The sequence below is a fragment of the Brienomyrus brachyistius genome, chromosome 8 (genome assembly GCF_023856365.1).
Source record: "Brienomyrus brachyistius isolate T26 chromosome 8, BBRACH_0.4, whole genome shotgun sequence".
NCBI lineage: Eukaryota > Metazoa > Chordata > Actinopteri > Osteoglossiformes > Mormyridae > Brienomyrus > Brienomyrus brachyistius.
Genome location: NC_064540.1, coordinates 14,396,778 through 14,412,750, shown reverse-complemented (window position 1 = coordinate 14,412,750; position 15,973 = coordinate 14,396,778). Strand labels below are relative to the sequence as shown.

The following is a 15,973-nucleotide window of genomic DNA, read 5'->3' as shown; positions in this document are numbered from 1 at the left end:
AAGAGCAGAAGCCATTATTGCAGCAAGAAGCAGACCAGCTTCATGGTTAGAGCAGACAGTGCACTGCGCAGCCAGAACAGACGAAGTGTACTGTCTGTGCTAGTCTCTGAGAATTTCCAACTGACCATAAGTCAGTCGAGTTCTTCAGCTGCTGGACAATTCTTCTCTTGGAGCATCCTGTGGCATTTACCATAAAAACCCTCGAAGCAGTAACCTAATTTAAAAACCGGCTCCAGGAAAACTTATGACAGTGCCAGACAAATATAAAAATATGTGTATGACAGGAAAAAAATACCTGGAAAGAAGCACAGAAAGAGACTGACCATAAGCTAAGACCCTCACGGTGGCATGGGAGTCACAGCGGGGTCCAGTCCTCAGGACAACCTCCGTGACCAAAATGAGGTATGGGCAACCATGACGATTGCCCCGCCTAGCACCCCGCTGCGGTGAGGGGGGCTCACCTGGAATGGGGATGATGGGGAAGCTCTCGTTGGGGACCACGCGGGGGGAGCTGCTGTCCTCCACGTAGAAGTGAGCCGTCTGGAAGCACCTCCTGGAGACACAAAGGGCACCTCGTAAATTATTCAGCCACCCCGCCAGAGTAAACACAGATGGCACCCTGGACGTCCATTAATCAGGCAGACGTGACGGCCACCTAAACCAGCACGGCCCTGCGTTTTGTGGGCGGTGCGTCGCCAGTGCTCTGTACAGGCGAGACGCGGCACGTCTGTGGCGGAGACGGCAGACTCATGACACCAACGTCAGCTTGGCCGGCTTGTCGGAGAGCGGAATGTTCCGGTAAGGCGCAAAACAAACACAAAGTAAAACAAACAGATAAGACACACACATGACCGACGGAGGAAGAACTAGGCGCTAGACGAACGGAAAAGCCGAGAAAGTGAGTGAAAGCGGCTCTGGGGAAGAATGAGCGGGATCGCAGTCCTGATGGCTCCCTGCCGCAGACTGGGGGGAGCGTGGCTTCAGCCTACCTGTACTTCAGACAGAATAGGGAGCAGAGACTGGTCATCCTCGGAGGAAGAGGAGGTGGCAGGCAGAGCTGGGAGCGAACCTCACATGCTGCTGCCGCTGCCAGGGCCTGGAGGAGAGGGGGAGGGGCCACTGTGGGCCAGTGTCACCCTTCCTATAGCAGTAGGCGGGGGGGAGAGCTGGAGGAGGCCCGGCTGTCCACAGGGCCCACCCCCGCTGCTGACGGCACTGCCCCAGCAGCAGAATCAGGTTCCAGTGCTATGGTAGGGGGAGGGGCAAGCGGCTCCTTGGAATTACCAGTGCCCCCCGACCCCCTGCATGTCCCCCACCCCCAGCTTTTCCTGCACTTCTTCCAAACCTTCCCTACCCCATCCACAAACAAGCAGCGCCTTTAGTTCCTGCCCCCCAATCCTCCACACTTTGAGTATCTGCCATTGGATTAAGCTGCCGGCATCTCAGGGGGGTGGGGCGGCTGAAATAGCAGCCTGTGAATGAAGGGGGCTTAGCGAGCGGCGTCCCTCAGGACGGGTGTGAGGAGCTCCTCATGATCAGTCTGCAGATTTCTCACAGGAGACCAGGTGATCGTGCTCTTATGAGTACGCTGAGGTACAGGAGTCGGAGTTCACAGATGCCATTCTGCACTAATAAACAGCACGGAGCTTGATTCTCACGTGCCGCTGTCCTTTAACAGGGAAGCCTGGGAATCTCACACCTCAGCAGCTCTGCTCGACTCGGAAGGGCAGCCGGGGAAAGCGTGGAGAAAGGCGGGTCAGTTTCTCTGCTCTAGGTGACAGCCCTGTCACCCTAACTCTCCTCTCAGTAGGGGAGGACAGGCCCATATCCCAAAGTGCCCCACGGCCCGGCTGGGACTGCCAATCCCTCCCCAATGCCCCCCCCCCCAACCCCCAACAAGAGGATATCCGGACAAGGAGGGTTAAACTGGCACATCTCCGGCAGCCTGAAGGATGATGACCTTTGGTCGGCCCCTCCACGCTATGTTCTGCTAGCATGCCAGGCACGTCCTCTGAGGCAATCCTATCTGCAGCCATTTTTATAGACTGGTGCGCAATAAAGGCAACACGGGGTCACGTGTGTGCGTGCGTGTGCATGTGTGTGCGTGCGTGTGCATGTGTGTGCGTGCGTGTGTGTGCATGTGTGTGTGTCTGTTTATGGCAGTTGCTAACACTAATTGAAGTAACCTTTGCAAATGTCACTCTTAACTGTAGTGAATCTGCGGTCACCCCATGCTGCGGCGATTTCCTGATCACACAGAGGGGTGGGGGTGGGGAGGGCAGCAAGGCGTCCCACTCCTATGCATCTCCCCACATGCTTGCTGCAGCCCCAGCACAGCGTGTAATGCAGGGACTCTGATACGCCCCCTGCTGACGTGTTGTGACGGGACAGACTCCAGGCACCGTATCCACAAGGCCCGAATCGATGTCTCCCTGCCATTCTCAGTGAAACATGAGGAGACACTTAAGAGCAGGAGGACGTGGGCTCTGTCAGCCTGTCATTATCCGTCAGAATGTCACCTCGTTCATACAGCATGGCGGGTACGTGTAGAGTGAGATATGACGATCACTCTTCGTCTGACACAGAGGAGCACCATAAACTGGCAGAATGCAGTCTCCAGTAACACCTATCAGGTGGCATGTGGCTCTTCTAGTTAGGAATTGGTGGCTGCGTCCAGAAGGTTACTGGTTTGAAACCCATGGCCAGAAGTAATGATAAGGCCATAACACCAGAATCAGCTGCAGGGGAGCAAATGAGCGACTGATGCTGTGTCTGACTCACCTGTAAATGCTGTGTCTTATAGGAGAGCTGGACGGGATGCAAAAACCCAACTTGAAGTGCTCACTACTTGAACAATGCCAGTAAAGACAATCTATTCTGCTACTAAGTAGAAAAGCTAATGTCTATAAAAACGGCAGGTGGATGTGAGAAATGGGGCCGGCAGTTCTGCCCTCCTGCACAGTGTGCTGACAGTGCCCAGGCAGGCCATGGCCGTCACCCCCCCAGGGCTCCTGATTGCAGTTTAAAGAGCTATTAGCATGTGGGAGGGGGCCACGGCACGAAGGCCGGCAGATGGTGTGTCCCACCCCCATAGGCCAGGGGGATGGGGGAACGGGACGGGGCATGAGGAGCCACCGGTGACTGGTGATCATGCCCAGGTGGCTGTGAATAAGATGGGGGGGGGAGCGGCTGCAGCGGGTGGGGGCAGGAAAGGTCAGCCACTTGGAATGTGAAAGCTCTGGGCCTGACTGCCAAGGCGTAGCGGTGTGCCTGGGCTGGGGAAAAGCAGAGGGTGCCAAAAAAATGCCCTAAAAGCGCTTCTGCAAGCAGCTCTGTGGAGTGCTGACGGCAGCCACACCATTGGGGGACGGTAAATCTCATTTAGGCAGGGCTTTTACGGCCCGTATCGGTACACCCTTCCGGGACAGTGGCCAAGAGACACAGGCCTGTGGAAGTGCTGATGGCTAAATAGCGACTCGCTGCTCTACTGCCGGTATGGCCTCGCTGCTGGAGTCACCCCACGCCCAAGAGGCAACGCACTGCCGGCGTCGCCCCTCACCCCAAAGCCACCTCACTGCCGGCGTCGCCTCTCACCCCAAAGCCACCTCACTGCCGGCGTCGCCTCTCACCCCGGAGCCACCTCACTGCCGGCGTCGCCCTGCACCCCATAGCCACCTCACTGCCAGCGTCGCCCCGCACCCCATAGCCACCTCACTGCCGGCGTCGCCTCTCACCCCGGAGCCACCTCACTGCCGGCGTCGACCCGCACCCCGGAGCCACCTCACTGCCGGCGTCGCCCCGCACCCCATAGCCACCTCACTGCCGGCGTCGCCCCGCACCCCATAGCCACCTCACTGCCGGCGTTGACCCGCACCCCATAGCCACCTCACTGCCGGCGTCGCCTCTCACCCCGGAGCCACCTCACTGCCGGCGTCGCCCCTCACCCCATAGCCACCTCACTGCCGGCGTCGCCCCGCACCCCATAGCCACCTCACTGCCAGCGTCGCCCCGCACCCCATAGCCACCTCACTGCCGGCGTCGCCTCTCACCCCAAAGCCACCTCACTGCCGGCGTCGCCCCGCACCCCATAGCCACCTCACTGCCAGCGTCGCCCCGCACCCCATAGCCACCTCACTGCCGGCGTCGCCCCGCACCCCATAGCCACCTCACTGCCAGCGTCGCCCCGCACCCCATAGCCACCTCACTGCCGGCGTCGCCTCTCACCCCAAAGCCACCTCACTGCCGGCGTCGCCTCTCACCCCGGAGCCACCTCACTGCCGGCGTCACCCCTCACCCCAAAGCCACCTCACTGCCGGCGTCGCCTCTCACCCCGGAGCCACCTCACTGCCGGCGTCACCCCTCACCCCAAAGCCACCTCACTGCCGGCGTCGCCTCTCACCCCAAAGCCACCTCACTGCCGGCGTCACCCCTCACCCCAAAGCCACCTCACTGCCGGCGTCACCCCTCACCCCAAAGCCACCTCACTGCCGGCGTCACCCCTCACCCCAAAGCCACCTCACTGCCGGCGTCGCCTCTCACCCCGGAGCCACCACACTGCCGGCGTCACCCCTCACCCCAAAGCCACCTCACTGCCGGCGTCGCCTCTCACCCCGGAGCCACCTCACTGCCGGCTTCACCCCTCACCCGAAAGCCACCTCACTGCCGGCGTCGCCTCTCACCCCGGAGCCACCTCACTGCCGGCGTCGCCTCTCACCCCGGAGCCACCTCACTGCCGGCGTCACCCCTCACCCCATAGCCACCTCACTGCCGGCGTCGCCTCTCACCCCGGAGCCACCTCACTGCCGGCGTCGCCCCGTACCCCATAGCCACCTCACTGCCAGCGTCGCCTCTCACCCCGGAGCCACCTCACTGCCGGCGTCGCCTCTCACCCCAAAGCCACCTCACTGCCGGCGTCGCCTCTCACCCCAAAGCCACCTCACTGCCAGCGTCGACCCGCACCCCATAGCCACCTCACTGCCGGCGTCGCCTCTCACCCCAAAGCCACCTCACTGCCGGCGTCGCCTCTCACCCCGGAGCCACCTCACTGCCGGCGTCGCCCCTCACCCCATAGCCACCTCACTGCCGGCGTCGCCCCGCACCCCATAGCCACCTCACTGCCGGCGTCGCCTCTCACCCCGGAGCCACCTCACTGCCGGCGTCGCCTCTCACCCGAAAGCCACCTCACTGCCGGCGTCGCCTCTCACCCCAAAGCCACCTCACTGCCGGCGTCGCCTCTCACCCCAAAGCCACCTCACTGCCGGCGTCGCCTCTCACCCCAAAGCCACCTCACTGCCGGCGTCGCCTCTCACCCCAAAGCCACCTCACTGCCGGCGTCGCCTCTCACCCCAAAGCCACCTCACTGCCGGCGTCACCCCTCACCCCAAAGCCACCTCACTGCCGGCGTCGCCTCTCACCCCGGAGCCACCTCACTGCCGGCGTCGCCTCTCACCCCGGAGCCACCTCACTGCCGGCGTCGCCCCGTACCCCATAGCCACCTCACTGCCGGCGTCGCCTCTCACCCCATAGCCACCTCACTGCCGGCGTCGCCTCTCACCCCGGAGCCACCTCACTGCCGGCGTCGCCTCTCACCCCAAAGCCACCTCACTGCCGGCGTCGCCTCTCACCCCAAAGCCACCTCACTGCCAGCGTCGACCCGCACCCCATAGCCACCTCACTGCCGGCGTCGACCCGCACCCCATAGCCACCTCACTGCCGGCGTCGCCTCTCACCCCAAAGCCACCTCACTGCCGGCGTCGACCCGCACCCCATAGCCACCTCACTGCCGGCGTCGTCTCTCACCCCGGAGCCACCTCACTGCCAGCGTCGACCCGCACCCCATAGCCACCTCACTGCCGGCGTCGCCTCTCACCCCGGAGCCACCTCACTGCCGGCGTCGCCTCTCACCCCAAAGCCACCTCACTGCCGGCGTCGACCCGCACCCCATAGCCACCTCACTGCCGGCGTCGCCTCTCACCCCGGAGCCACCTCACTGCCGGCGTCGCCCCTCACCCCAAAGCCACCTCACTGCCGGCGTCGCCTCTCACCCCGGAGCCACCTCACTGCCGGCGTCGCCTCTCACCCCGGAGCCACCTCACTGCCGGCGTCGCCCCGTACCCCATAGCCACCTCACTGCCGGCGTCGCCCCGTACCCCATAGCCACCTCACTGCCGGCGTCACCCCTCACCCCATAGCCACCTCACTGCCGGCGTCGACCCGCACCCCATAGCCACCTCACTGCCGGCGTCGCCCCGCACCCCATAGCCACCTCACTGCCGGCGTCGCCTCTCACCTCAAAGCCACCTCACTGCCGGCGTCGATCCGCACCCCGGAGCCACCTCACTGCCGGCGTCGCCCCGCATCCCATAGCCACCTCACTGCCGGCGTCGCCCCGCATCCCATAGCCACCTCACTGCCGGCGTCGCCTCTCACCTCAAAGCCACCTCACTGACGGCGTCACCCCTCACCCCGAAGCCACCTCACTGCCGGCGTCGCCTCTCACCTCAAAGCCACCTCACTGACGGCGTCACCCCTCACCCCGAAGCCACCTCACTGCCGGCATCGCCCCGCACCCCATAGCCACCTCACTGCCGGAGTCGGCCCGTACCCCATAGCCACCTCACTGCCGGCGTCGCCCCGCAACCCAGAGCCACCTCAATACTGGCATCACCCCACTCCCAGTGCTGCCCTACTTCCGGTATGGCCCCGCTCACCCCACACCCTGGGGCATACTCACTGGCAGCATCGCCCCGCACCCTGGTGCCACCTCACTGCCAGCATCACCCCACGCCCCAGCGTTGTCCACTGCCAGCGTCACCTCACCCGCCAGTGTCGCCCCACTGCTGATGTTTCCACTGCTCCCAAAGCACTGGCTGTTTCCCTTCCTTAAGCACAGAAATCTGACTGGTGAGCTAAAAAATAAGCAGCCCCCCAAATGATCCATGGTTCAAAGAGAGCCCAGTGACCCGAAGCGGAGGACACAGATTGCCATGACAACAAGTGCTCTCACTACATCCTCCGAAGATCAGTGGCTGAACTACGGGTCTTGGTGTATGAGATGGTGCATGACAGGGTTCAGGCGGGCAGGACTCACCTCCAGTAGACCAGCACGGCGAGCAGCAGGACCAGGCAGACGAAGGTGAGGGTTGACACCACAACCAAGGGGATTATCCACTCCATCTTGCTGGAACTATAGATTGGGCTCTTCATGTTGGACACTGTGCTCCTCTCTGTGGGGGACAGACAGCAGCAGGATTACTGATGACAGGCCCCTCGCTTGAACAGGCAGGCCAGCGCATGACAAACAGCTCCTCTGCATCATTCAGAGCTGCACCATAAAACACACCATAAAACACACAAAGACTACTCCCACTGCTTTTCAGGAGACAGCAGCAGTGAATGTTAAGAACCACAGTTTACCCACAATCAGCAGTTCAACCGTAACACCTCTTTCATGTCGCCGTTCCCGCTGCCCTTTCCCCTGTGCCCTCTAAGAGGTGCTGTCATTCCCTCTGCCCTTTCCCCTGTGCCCTGTAAGGGGCGCTATCATTCCCGCTGCCCTTTCCCCTGTGCCCTCTAAGAGGCGCTGTCATTCCCGCTGCCCTTTCCCCTGTGCCCTCTAAGAGGTGCTGTCATTCCCGCTGCCCTTTCCCCTGTGCCCTCTAAGAGGCGCTGTCATTCCCGCTGCCCTTTCCCCTGTGCCCTCTAAGAGGCGCTGTCATTCCCGCTGCCCTTTCCCCTGTGCCCTCTAAGAGGCGCTGTCATTCCCGCTGCCCTTTCCCCTGTGCCCTCTAAGAGGCGCTGTCATTCCCGCTGCCCTTTCCCCTGTGCCCTCTAAGAGGCGCTGTCATTCCCGCTGCCCTTTCCCCTGTGCCCTCTAAGAGGCGCTGTCATTTCCGCTGCCCTTTCCCCTGTGCCCTGTAAGGGGCGCTGTCATTCCCGCTGCCCTTTCCCCTGTGCCCTCTAAGAGGCGCTGTCATTCCCGCTGCCCTTTTCCCTGTGCCCTGTAAGGGGCGCTGTCATTCCCGCTGCCCTTTCCCCTGTGCCCTCTAAGAGGCGCTGTCATTCCCGCTGCCCTTTCCCCTGTGCCCTCTAAGAGGCGCTGTCATTCCCTATAAATACTCCTTCGCTGCACGATCAGGTTCCGAATCAGGACACCACATGGTCACGCACTTCTGAAGGTGCTGATGAGGCGTATCTGTAACAAGTTCATTCTTAAAAAGGCTTCCCACACCCCCACAGCCCACATGACCCCCACTGGCGTCAGCGTTGCAAACAACCGGTGCCAGAAGATTTCAATGTCTCGGACAAATGGGAGAATTTCCATGAAATATTTCCTCTGCTTATTAATGAGCTTAAAAATAATGGATAGTCAGGCTACATAAATAATGAGATCAAGGAATGTAGTTTCATTATATTTTTTATTGAAAAGTAGGCTAATTCAAATAAAACGGGTCCTGTTAACAGACTCACGGGCATAATGCGAAAATTAATCAGGGAAGCCTATGCTGTAACAGGTAAACATAAAGAAATGTATTCAGCTTCAGGCCTGCATATTCTCAGATGAAATAAAACAGAATACAAACTATTTGCAAACAAACCAAAAAATACATGCAGATGTATCCGGCTATAGCATTTTAATTACAGTGTGCTGCGGTCCACTTGAATTCAGATCATTTCTGCTCACTACAGGCCATGGCATCAGTGGTCTCTGTAACTTCACATCTCAGATTCATGTATCTCACATGCATGTCGTCGTCACAGTCAGTAGACCTGCTTTTTAAGGTTCACTTGTTCAGCCATGTCTGATCTCTCTCACTGCTCTGCACGCGGCTGTTTCATCACACATACAGGCCAGCCCATAACCTTCAGCAAATAAAATAAGGTCCATTTTTTTAAATATAAGGATATGTGGACATTTCATTTCAGCACATTTTAATACTCAGATTATACCCAGTGGAATCTTTTGTCACTGGACATTATGACTAGAGAAGTAGAGACTGGACATTATGACTAGAGTTCAACAGATTTCCACGCTAAAAGTCCAATAATTACCGGATAATGGAAACTATGCTCTCATGACCCCCAGCGCCCCCCTTGCTGTGCCCAGGATGTTAACCTGGAACCATGCCCCCAGCGCTACAGAGACAACCTCGAAATGGGGTGGGGGCGAGGGCTGGCTGGCTGCAGGGTAGTGGGGGACTGGGGACAAAGTAGGATGAACCCCGACCCCTATCAACATGCTAATATACAGAAAAGTGCCATTTTAACTCCCAATTTTTAATGTGATTTAACCCTAATAATCCGAGAAATGGCTGATTATTGGCTGTTTCATCATATTTTCTTCCTGTTCCTCAAATAATATTCAGTGTTAAATCCATCCATCCATCCATTGTCCAAACCGCTTATCCTACGGGGTCAGTGTTAAATATACAACAAATAAACATTAATATCAAACGCTGCCAAAATGCGAGACTCCAGCGAGCTTTACTGCCTCCTGGCCACTGTGATGCGATCAGGTGGCCGTTCGAGGTGTTTCTGGGTACGTCAGCAACAGATTTTGGACTCCCGAGTTTGACGGAATGGCGCGCCAAGGCCCCTCTTCTGAAATGTAGCTGAAAACACGGCAGGCCGCATCCCCCCTAATGCACCGTGCTTGCTGGAGCGTTGGGGGCTAGCCTTCGTGCTCACATGGTGCCGATCCGTGCCATTTACTCCAAATGACATATGGCCGTCAAAGACGGGAGGTGGCAGACTGGCAAAAGAGCACGTTCCTGCCGTCACCTGGGCCACAGACGGGGAAGGCTGGGGGAACGGCTGTGTGTGCCGAGGACAGCTGGCCTGGCTGTGGCTGGGTCCTAGTGTCCCTTTGCATGGATGCCTACTCACCCAGCAAGGTGAGCAGGAGGGCTGGCTGCTTGGCTAGCTGGCAGTGGAGGGTGCGATCCAGCCCCGGGGTGGCGAGAGGGAGAGCGAGAATCCCCTGCAGTACACGGCCTCGCAGATGGCTGACCAGCTTGAGCACAATGTGGCTGTCCGTGTGGCCCCGTTGCTGAGCAACGCATGTGGGGGGCACCCTCTCACCCGTGTGTGAGTGACCCTTGCACTTGTGCACCTGTGTGGCTGGTGCTGTGCCAAATGCACCGGTGCAAACCCCCCTCTCCCCTCCAGCCTTGGGGCTCGACTGTGAGCAAGCAAACACGAGTCAGCATGTCTGAGCACCGAGGAACCCGGCATGTAGGCATGCGTGATTAAACAACAACAGCAACAACTGTAACAGCAACAACAACAACTATAATAACAAGAACAACAACAGCTACAAATCTTTCTCACCTCCCATGTTCTCCTCACATGAATCGAGTATCAGATTACAGTTAAGACACACTCTACGCTACAGTGGGGCCAAAATACAGTGTCCAGCATTTGGGTACACAACGAGCAGACGCCCATATCGATTTAAGCGCAGAGGCCCGATTAGCTATAACGTGGCTCATTGAGTGTGTCATGCCTCCGACTGGCAGGACTTATTGAAGCTCCTGTGTGCTTGTGGGCATCAGGCAATTATCAGCCGGCCGAGCGATAAGGGGCGATCGATGACAGCGCTCCCGGATACTGGGCTGGCCACTGAACGCCAAAGCCATTTCTGCTGGATTAAGATACTCAAATAAATAAAAAAAGGCCATCAAATAGACGTGTGACTTCTGGAGAGGAGCAGAGGACCCCCAAAGCGGAATGGTGCCATCACAGGATTTGACACTGTGGGGGCAGTGAGGCCGCACTAATCCCGTCATCGCGGATCCGCAAGGGGCCGAGTGCCAACGGCAAGGAGCCTTGGGAAGAACGTGGGACCCACAGCACAAGCAGGGGCGTCACACACCTCCAGCAAGGTCATGATGATGGAGCATCCATCTTTGATTTCACATGCCTCCTTGTGACGAGTGGCTTACTTCATGTGGCACCGCCTAAGACACCCCCCCCCCCCCCCCCCCCCCCCCCCACTTCTCCTGCCTCACCTGTGTGAAAGACGAAAGGCCAATTGTTCTTCTCTGGGCCACTGTAGGGATGCGTGGTGACGTCGGACGGCTGGATTGCTGAGGTGTCATTCAAGGAAGGCCCTATAGGGGGCGCTGCGCTCTTCGGTAGCTGGTCACTAGTGGCACTTGCATTGTGCTGTCCTTTCTCTTTAGCAGTTGAGGCTGGGGTGGCTGATGGGGGCTCTTTGGCTACACTGCCCTCCTCCTTCGCCTCGCCCTCTGCGGGCACTATCTTCCTGTCTCGCACAGTCTCCTTGTCTCCCTCGTCATCCTCGTCCTCCTCTCCCTCCCTCTGTCCTTCTTCTCCCTCGCTCTTGCTATCTTTCTCGCCCTCACTGGCACCGCCCTCATGGTCCTTGGCAGTACTGTCAGTATCTGAGGCCTGGGTGGCCACTGACTCGGCGACGGGAGTGACGGTCTTGGCGACCTGACGAGTAGGAGCGGGGGCTGGGGGTGGGGCTCGCGTGGGCCACACGGAGCTGGGAAAAGAGGAGATGACCCCCCCACTGAAGCCCAGCCCTGCCAGCAGGGTGCTGGTCACCACTGATGCCACCGTGGCCTGACTGCCGCTGGACGACGGCCCGATGCCCGTCGCCATAGACACGAAGGAGAATGGGAGGCCGGAAGAGGTCCAGGTGGAGGACCCCGAGCTGATGGGAGCCATATCTGCAGAGGATGCTGGGGAGGCAGTGGGCTGTCGGAGAGTGAATGGGAGAGAGTGACAGTCAGAACACAGGAGTGGACAGGAGGACAAGTGAGGGGCTGTGGGAGAGCGAATGGGGGAGCGTGACGTCAGAGATGGGAGTGGACAGGAGGACAAGTAGGGTGGGGGACTGGAACGGCAGCTGTTATCATGGGACATGGTGACATTTACATAATCTTAGTTGAGTAAAATGTCTGTGCAATCCTAGCCAAATAAAACGATCTGGAAGATATTTTGTGCATCCCAAACATGAGTTTTTATTCCTATAAAATCTTAAATTAGTCAAATTTCTTCTGTTCTACATAATCTTTTGAAGTTAATTTGCAGAGCAGACGGTGTGAATCCAGTGAGGCCATAGTGCTGCCATCTACTGGGAAGATGTGCAAACTACACCAACAGGGTCTCAGGTCAACTTACCATTCCTGTTTTCACAATTCTTGTTCCCTCAAAAATCCTAGTCGTGTTTGCTATAAAGAACATTAGAAATATGGTTAAGACATGGAAATGGACGCAGAACTTATAAATATTACAAGGCAAGGAGTATTATGATACGTATTACTCTATCATCAGTTTAGCCAGTTAAAACATTAGCACACTACCTTCTGGGTGGGGGCTATAGTTTGAGATCCTGCACATCATATAATTATACTATACACAGAGACACAGAGAACAATAGTTTATATACAGAGCTATAAACTCTCTTTTACACGACATCAAAGCGATTAAGATCTGAGAAGTCCTGCCCACATCCTCAAGGGAGGGACCACTAAGGGCTGGATTTGCAAGGGCCTCACCCCCCCCTACCCTCACATTACTAAGAAAGGAGAGGAGACCCTCTGCTTGCTGGCTACACTCACCCCTGAAGAGCATGGTCTGACTGAAATCACTGCGCATGTCCTTCTGGCACACGGCCTGCACTCGGAACAGGTACAAGATGTCGGGGGACACATGGGTGATGACGGCCCTCTGCAACAGATACAGCATGCGCATCTGCAGTCAGACATCCGCGGTCAAACATCTGCAGGCAGACATTCGCAGTCAGACATCCTCGGTCATACATCTGCGGACAAACATCCGCGGTCAGACATCTTCAGCAGACATCTGCAGTCAGAAATCTGCAGTCAGACATCTGCGGTCAGACATCTGCGGTCAGACATCCGCAGTCAGACATCCACGGTCAGAAATCTGCAGTCAGACATCCACGGTCAGACATCTGCGGTCAGACATCTGCAGTCAGACATCCACGGTCAGACATCTGCAGTCAGACATCCGCGGTCAGAAATCTGCAGTCAGAAATCCACGGTCAGACATCTGCGGTCAGACATCCACGGTCAGACATCTGCGGTCAGACATCCATAGTCAGGCATCCGCATTCAGACTTCTGCAGTCAGAAATCTGTGGTCAGACATCCGCGGTCAGAAATCTGCACTCAGACATCCACGGTCAGACATCTGCGGTCAGACGTCCATGACTGAGACTCCTGACCAATGGAACATTACTGCCGTCATTGTTTTCTGGAAGTACTGACCACCCCCGGTGCAGAGCGCCTAAAGGGGGAGCTGATGCCTTACCTTCACTTTGCCTCCAGCATCCCCCCCCACCACATTCCATCCCCCACATGCCAGGGTCCTGAGATGTAATGTGCCATGCTTGGCCCAGTACAATCACACCATGATCAGAGGATGGTGCCGGTTAAATACATCCCAGAGCAGTCTTTTACGTTTACAGTTACTGCCCCCTACCATCAGCAGCGAGGGCATGAGGGGCTATAATTCATACAGAGGGGTCAACCTTATTGTGAAGTATTGGCGCCCCATCCTGAGTTGTTCCCTGCTTTGCGCACGCAGCCTCTGGGATAGGCTCTGGGCCGCCACGACCCGGAACATGGCAAGCGGTTAGAGAAAATGTATGGATGGATTGGTCAACCGTATCATTACCGAATTATATGTTTTGAATTAGTGATTGACAACAGAGGGGGATCTCAAGGGGCCAATCAGCTTTCGGCTGAGGCCAGTGCCTCATGTGGTCCTGCTCCTATACATATCCTGCCTCCCACTCTGCCTCGTGGCGTAAACAATTTCAGAGGCACAGCCGAATCTGAGACCGTAATACAAAACCTACAGCATTTTTTCACTGAAAAACAGATGTCGCTGTCCTCTTTGTCCGATTCAGTGCTGCAAGTTTACTAACACTGAAGCTAGTTTGGGCCAGGCATATATATGGTTTGTGGGCGGCACTGTGTATCAGTGGGTAACAGTGTTACCTCGCACCTACGCTGTGTGTGTGTGCAGTTACTCCGGATTCCTAATGCAGTCTAAAGCCATGCAGTTAACATAATTGGCATCGCTAAGTGGCCTGCATTACATGCGCCCTGCGATAGACTGGCATCACATCTAGGACGTTTCCTGGTCCTAGAAAAGCAGATGGAATACGGATGGACTTACGGACGCGCTGCTGAAACCTCAGCAGGTTTAAAATACTCAGCGAGCGTGCGGCACAGTAAACCGGATTTAATACGTCGCCATGACTACTTCCTCCACTTTTGCAGAAACCATCCATCTATATCCCAACACATCAGAGTCAGCCGTCCATCGCGCTTGTCTTTTCCAATCTCACCCTAATGACCGAAACATCCAAAACCATTCCATGAACGGTCTTATCCCATTGAGATGTGGTAGTTGATCCAACATTAACCAAGTGAGCAAATCGCTATTATTATAATTTACATCAAGAGAATTCATTGGTCCGAGAGCTCCCCACAGGAGTAAATCCTACATTAAGTAATGGCGTTTGTTCATCGCCAGTCTCTCCTTCCTGATTTATGCCACGTTCCGCTCGGTTTAATTTTGTTAAGGATTCCTCCCCCAGAACGTGCAGTTATGACATGCGGCGCGCTGTAAAGCGGACCGGTCTGCAGAGGCCTCCCATTGATTCGCCGCTGCCTTCATAAAGCTGCCACTCCCTAATGTGACCCAGATAACAATGTCCGGGGAGGAAATTGAAAATAAAAATGGAAATGAAGTGTCGCGGGAATGGTGGGAGAGGGAGGGGTTGGGGGTGGGGGAGGATACAGAAGAGGGATGTGTCGACGTTTCCACGAGCCTAGATGTGATCATATTACCGACGTGCTTGGAGATAACCCGGAAAAAAAAAGATAGAAGTCATCAGGAGAGTCGCAGCTCGGGTATAACGCTCTCCAGATCCGGAACATCTCAGCTAATGGATCCTTAGTTTGCAGTAAACCAACAAAGATAAAAACATGACCTCCGTGCATGTCTGAGGTCTTCCAGTTCTCTACGCGATAGGCATCCTGCCTAGGGTGCTGCCTGGACTTCTGCCCCCTGCTGGTGAAACTCCAAGGTACCCTGGCAGGGGTGGGGCCCCAGGGTGACATCAGCATGGACACTCATGTTTCCTGAGGTGGGGCAGGGCCCTGATGTTTGCCAGGGTCTAAGCCTATACATTAACCCATCCAAGGTGGATGGATGGATGGATGGATGTTCACTAATGATTACATGACACCAAGGTCAGCATCAGAGAGTGATGGGTCATTACGCTCCACGTCTGAAATGAAGCATTTTTGTTTGAAGGCATAGCATGAAGGATATCTCTTTCTAGAACTTTCCATGAGATCAAAAGCCTTCAGCACATACTTCCACATCTGAAGTTTGTAGCATCATTAAGCCAGATTGCAAGAATCAGGTGAACGCCAAGATGAGCAAATTGGGCACGTTCGTCAGGAGGCGAGACGGGAAGGTGGCTGCGGGGTGGGGGGGGGGGGGGGGTAAGGTGAGCGTGACTCACCAGGTCCTGGCTGCTGTCTTTCATGAAGGTTTTCTCGTAGGACTCGTCGTTCTTGGTCCAGCTGTAGGAGACCATGAAGCTGAGGATGGGGGGGTGGTAGACCATCTCGGGCCTGGTCCAGCTGACCAGCAGGGCTGTCCGGTTTAGAGGCTGCACCTTCATGTTGATGGGGGGGCTGCTGCACACTGTGGCGAGGAAGACGAGGGCAAGGGGAGGGGCTAAACATGCGTTGTGAGGGTACATCAGACACGCCCCGTGGCCAAAGCCGACCACAAGCGGGGGCAAACAGCGACTGCACAAGCGGTCTTTTGTTTTACTGCCAGAGGGGAATAAATGTGATTAGCGGTGAGGACAAGAGGCAGCATCCACTTCCCACCGCTGGAGCCCAGAACGGCGACACACCCCTGGTTCCCTGCGGAGGGAGGTGCTTTATTGT

At 56.7% G+C, this 15,973-nt stretch overlaps 1 protein-coding gene and 1 long non-coding RNA gene across 8 annotated transcripts in view; both read right to left on the bottom strand.

Annotated features, from left to right (window-relative positions):
- LOC125747311 (receptor-type tyrosine-protein phosphatase gamma-like) overlaps nucleotides 1-15,973 on the bottom strand; it is a 182,011-nt gene that overhangs the window by 21,580 nt on the left and 144,458 nt on the right. For 4 of the 5 annotated variants that reach the window (XM_049022388.1, XM_049022385.1, XM_049022386.1 and 1 more), the window contains 6 exons: nucleotides 15,538-15,722; nucleotides 12,591-12,699; nucleotides 12,151-12,200; nucleotides 11,010-11,724; nucleotides 7,091-7,226; nucleotides 462-553 (listed from right to left, as the gene is read on the bottom strand). In XM_049022388.1, the coding sequence (XP_048878345.1) occupies nucleotides 462-553; nucleotides 7,091-7,226; nucleotides 11,010-11,724; nucleotides 12,151-12,200; nucleotides 12,591-12,699; nucleotides 15,538-15,722 (1,287 nt within the window). Of the gene's footprint in view, nucleotides 1-461; nucleotides 554-989; nucleotides 1,029-7,090; nucleotides 7,227-11,009; nucleotides 11,725-12,150; nucleotides 12,201-12,590; nucleotides 12,700-15,537; nucleotides 15,723-15,973 lie in introns of all 5 variants that reach the window. The other variant, XM_049022389.1, reaches the window with a different exon arrangement.
- Nucleotides 5,399-7,080, bottom strand: LOC125747312 (uncharacterized). 3 transcript variants are annotated; one of them, XR_007399283.1, is made up of 3 exons: nucleotides 6,581-7,080; nucleotides 6,231-6,265; nucleotides 5,399-5,495 (listed from the first exon to the last, which is right to left on the bottom strand). It is a non-coding gene; the product is annotated as an uncharacterized LOC125747312 (long non-coding RNA). The 3 variants fall into 3 exon arrangements; XR_007399285.1 differs by lacking the exon at nucleotides 5,399-5,495 and adding an exon at nucleotides 6,088-6,125; XR_007399284.1 differs by lacking the exon at nucleotides 5,399-5,495 and adding an exon at nucleotides 6,123-6,160.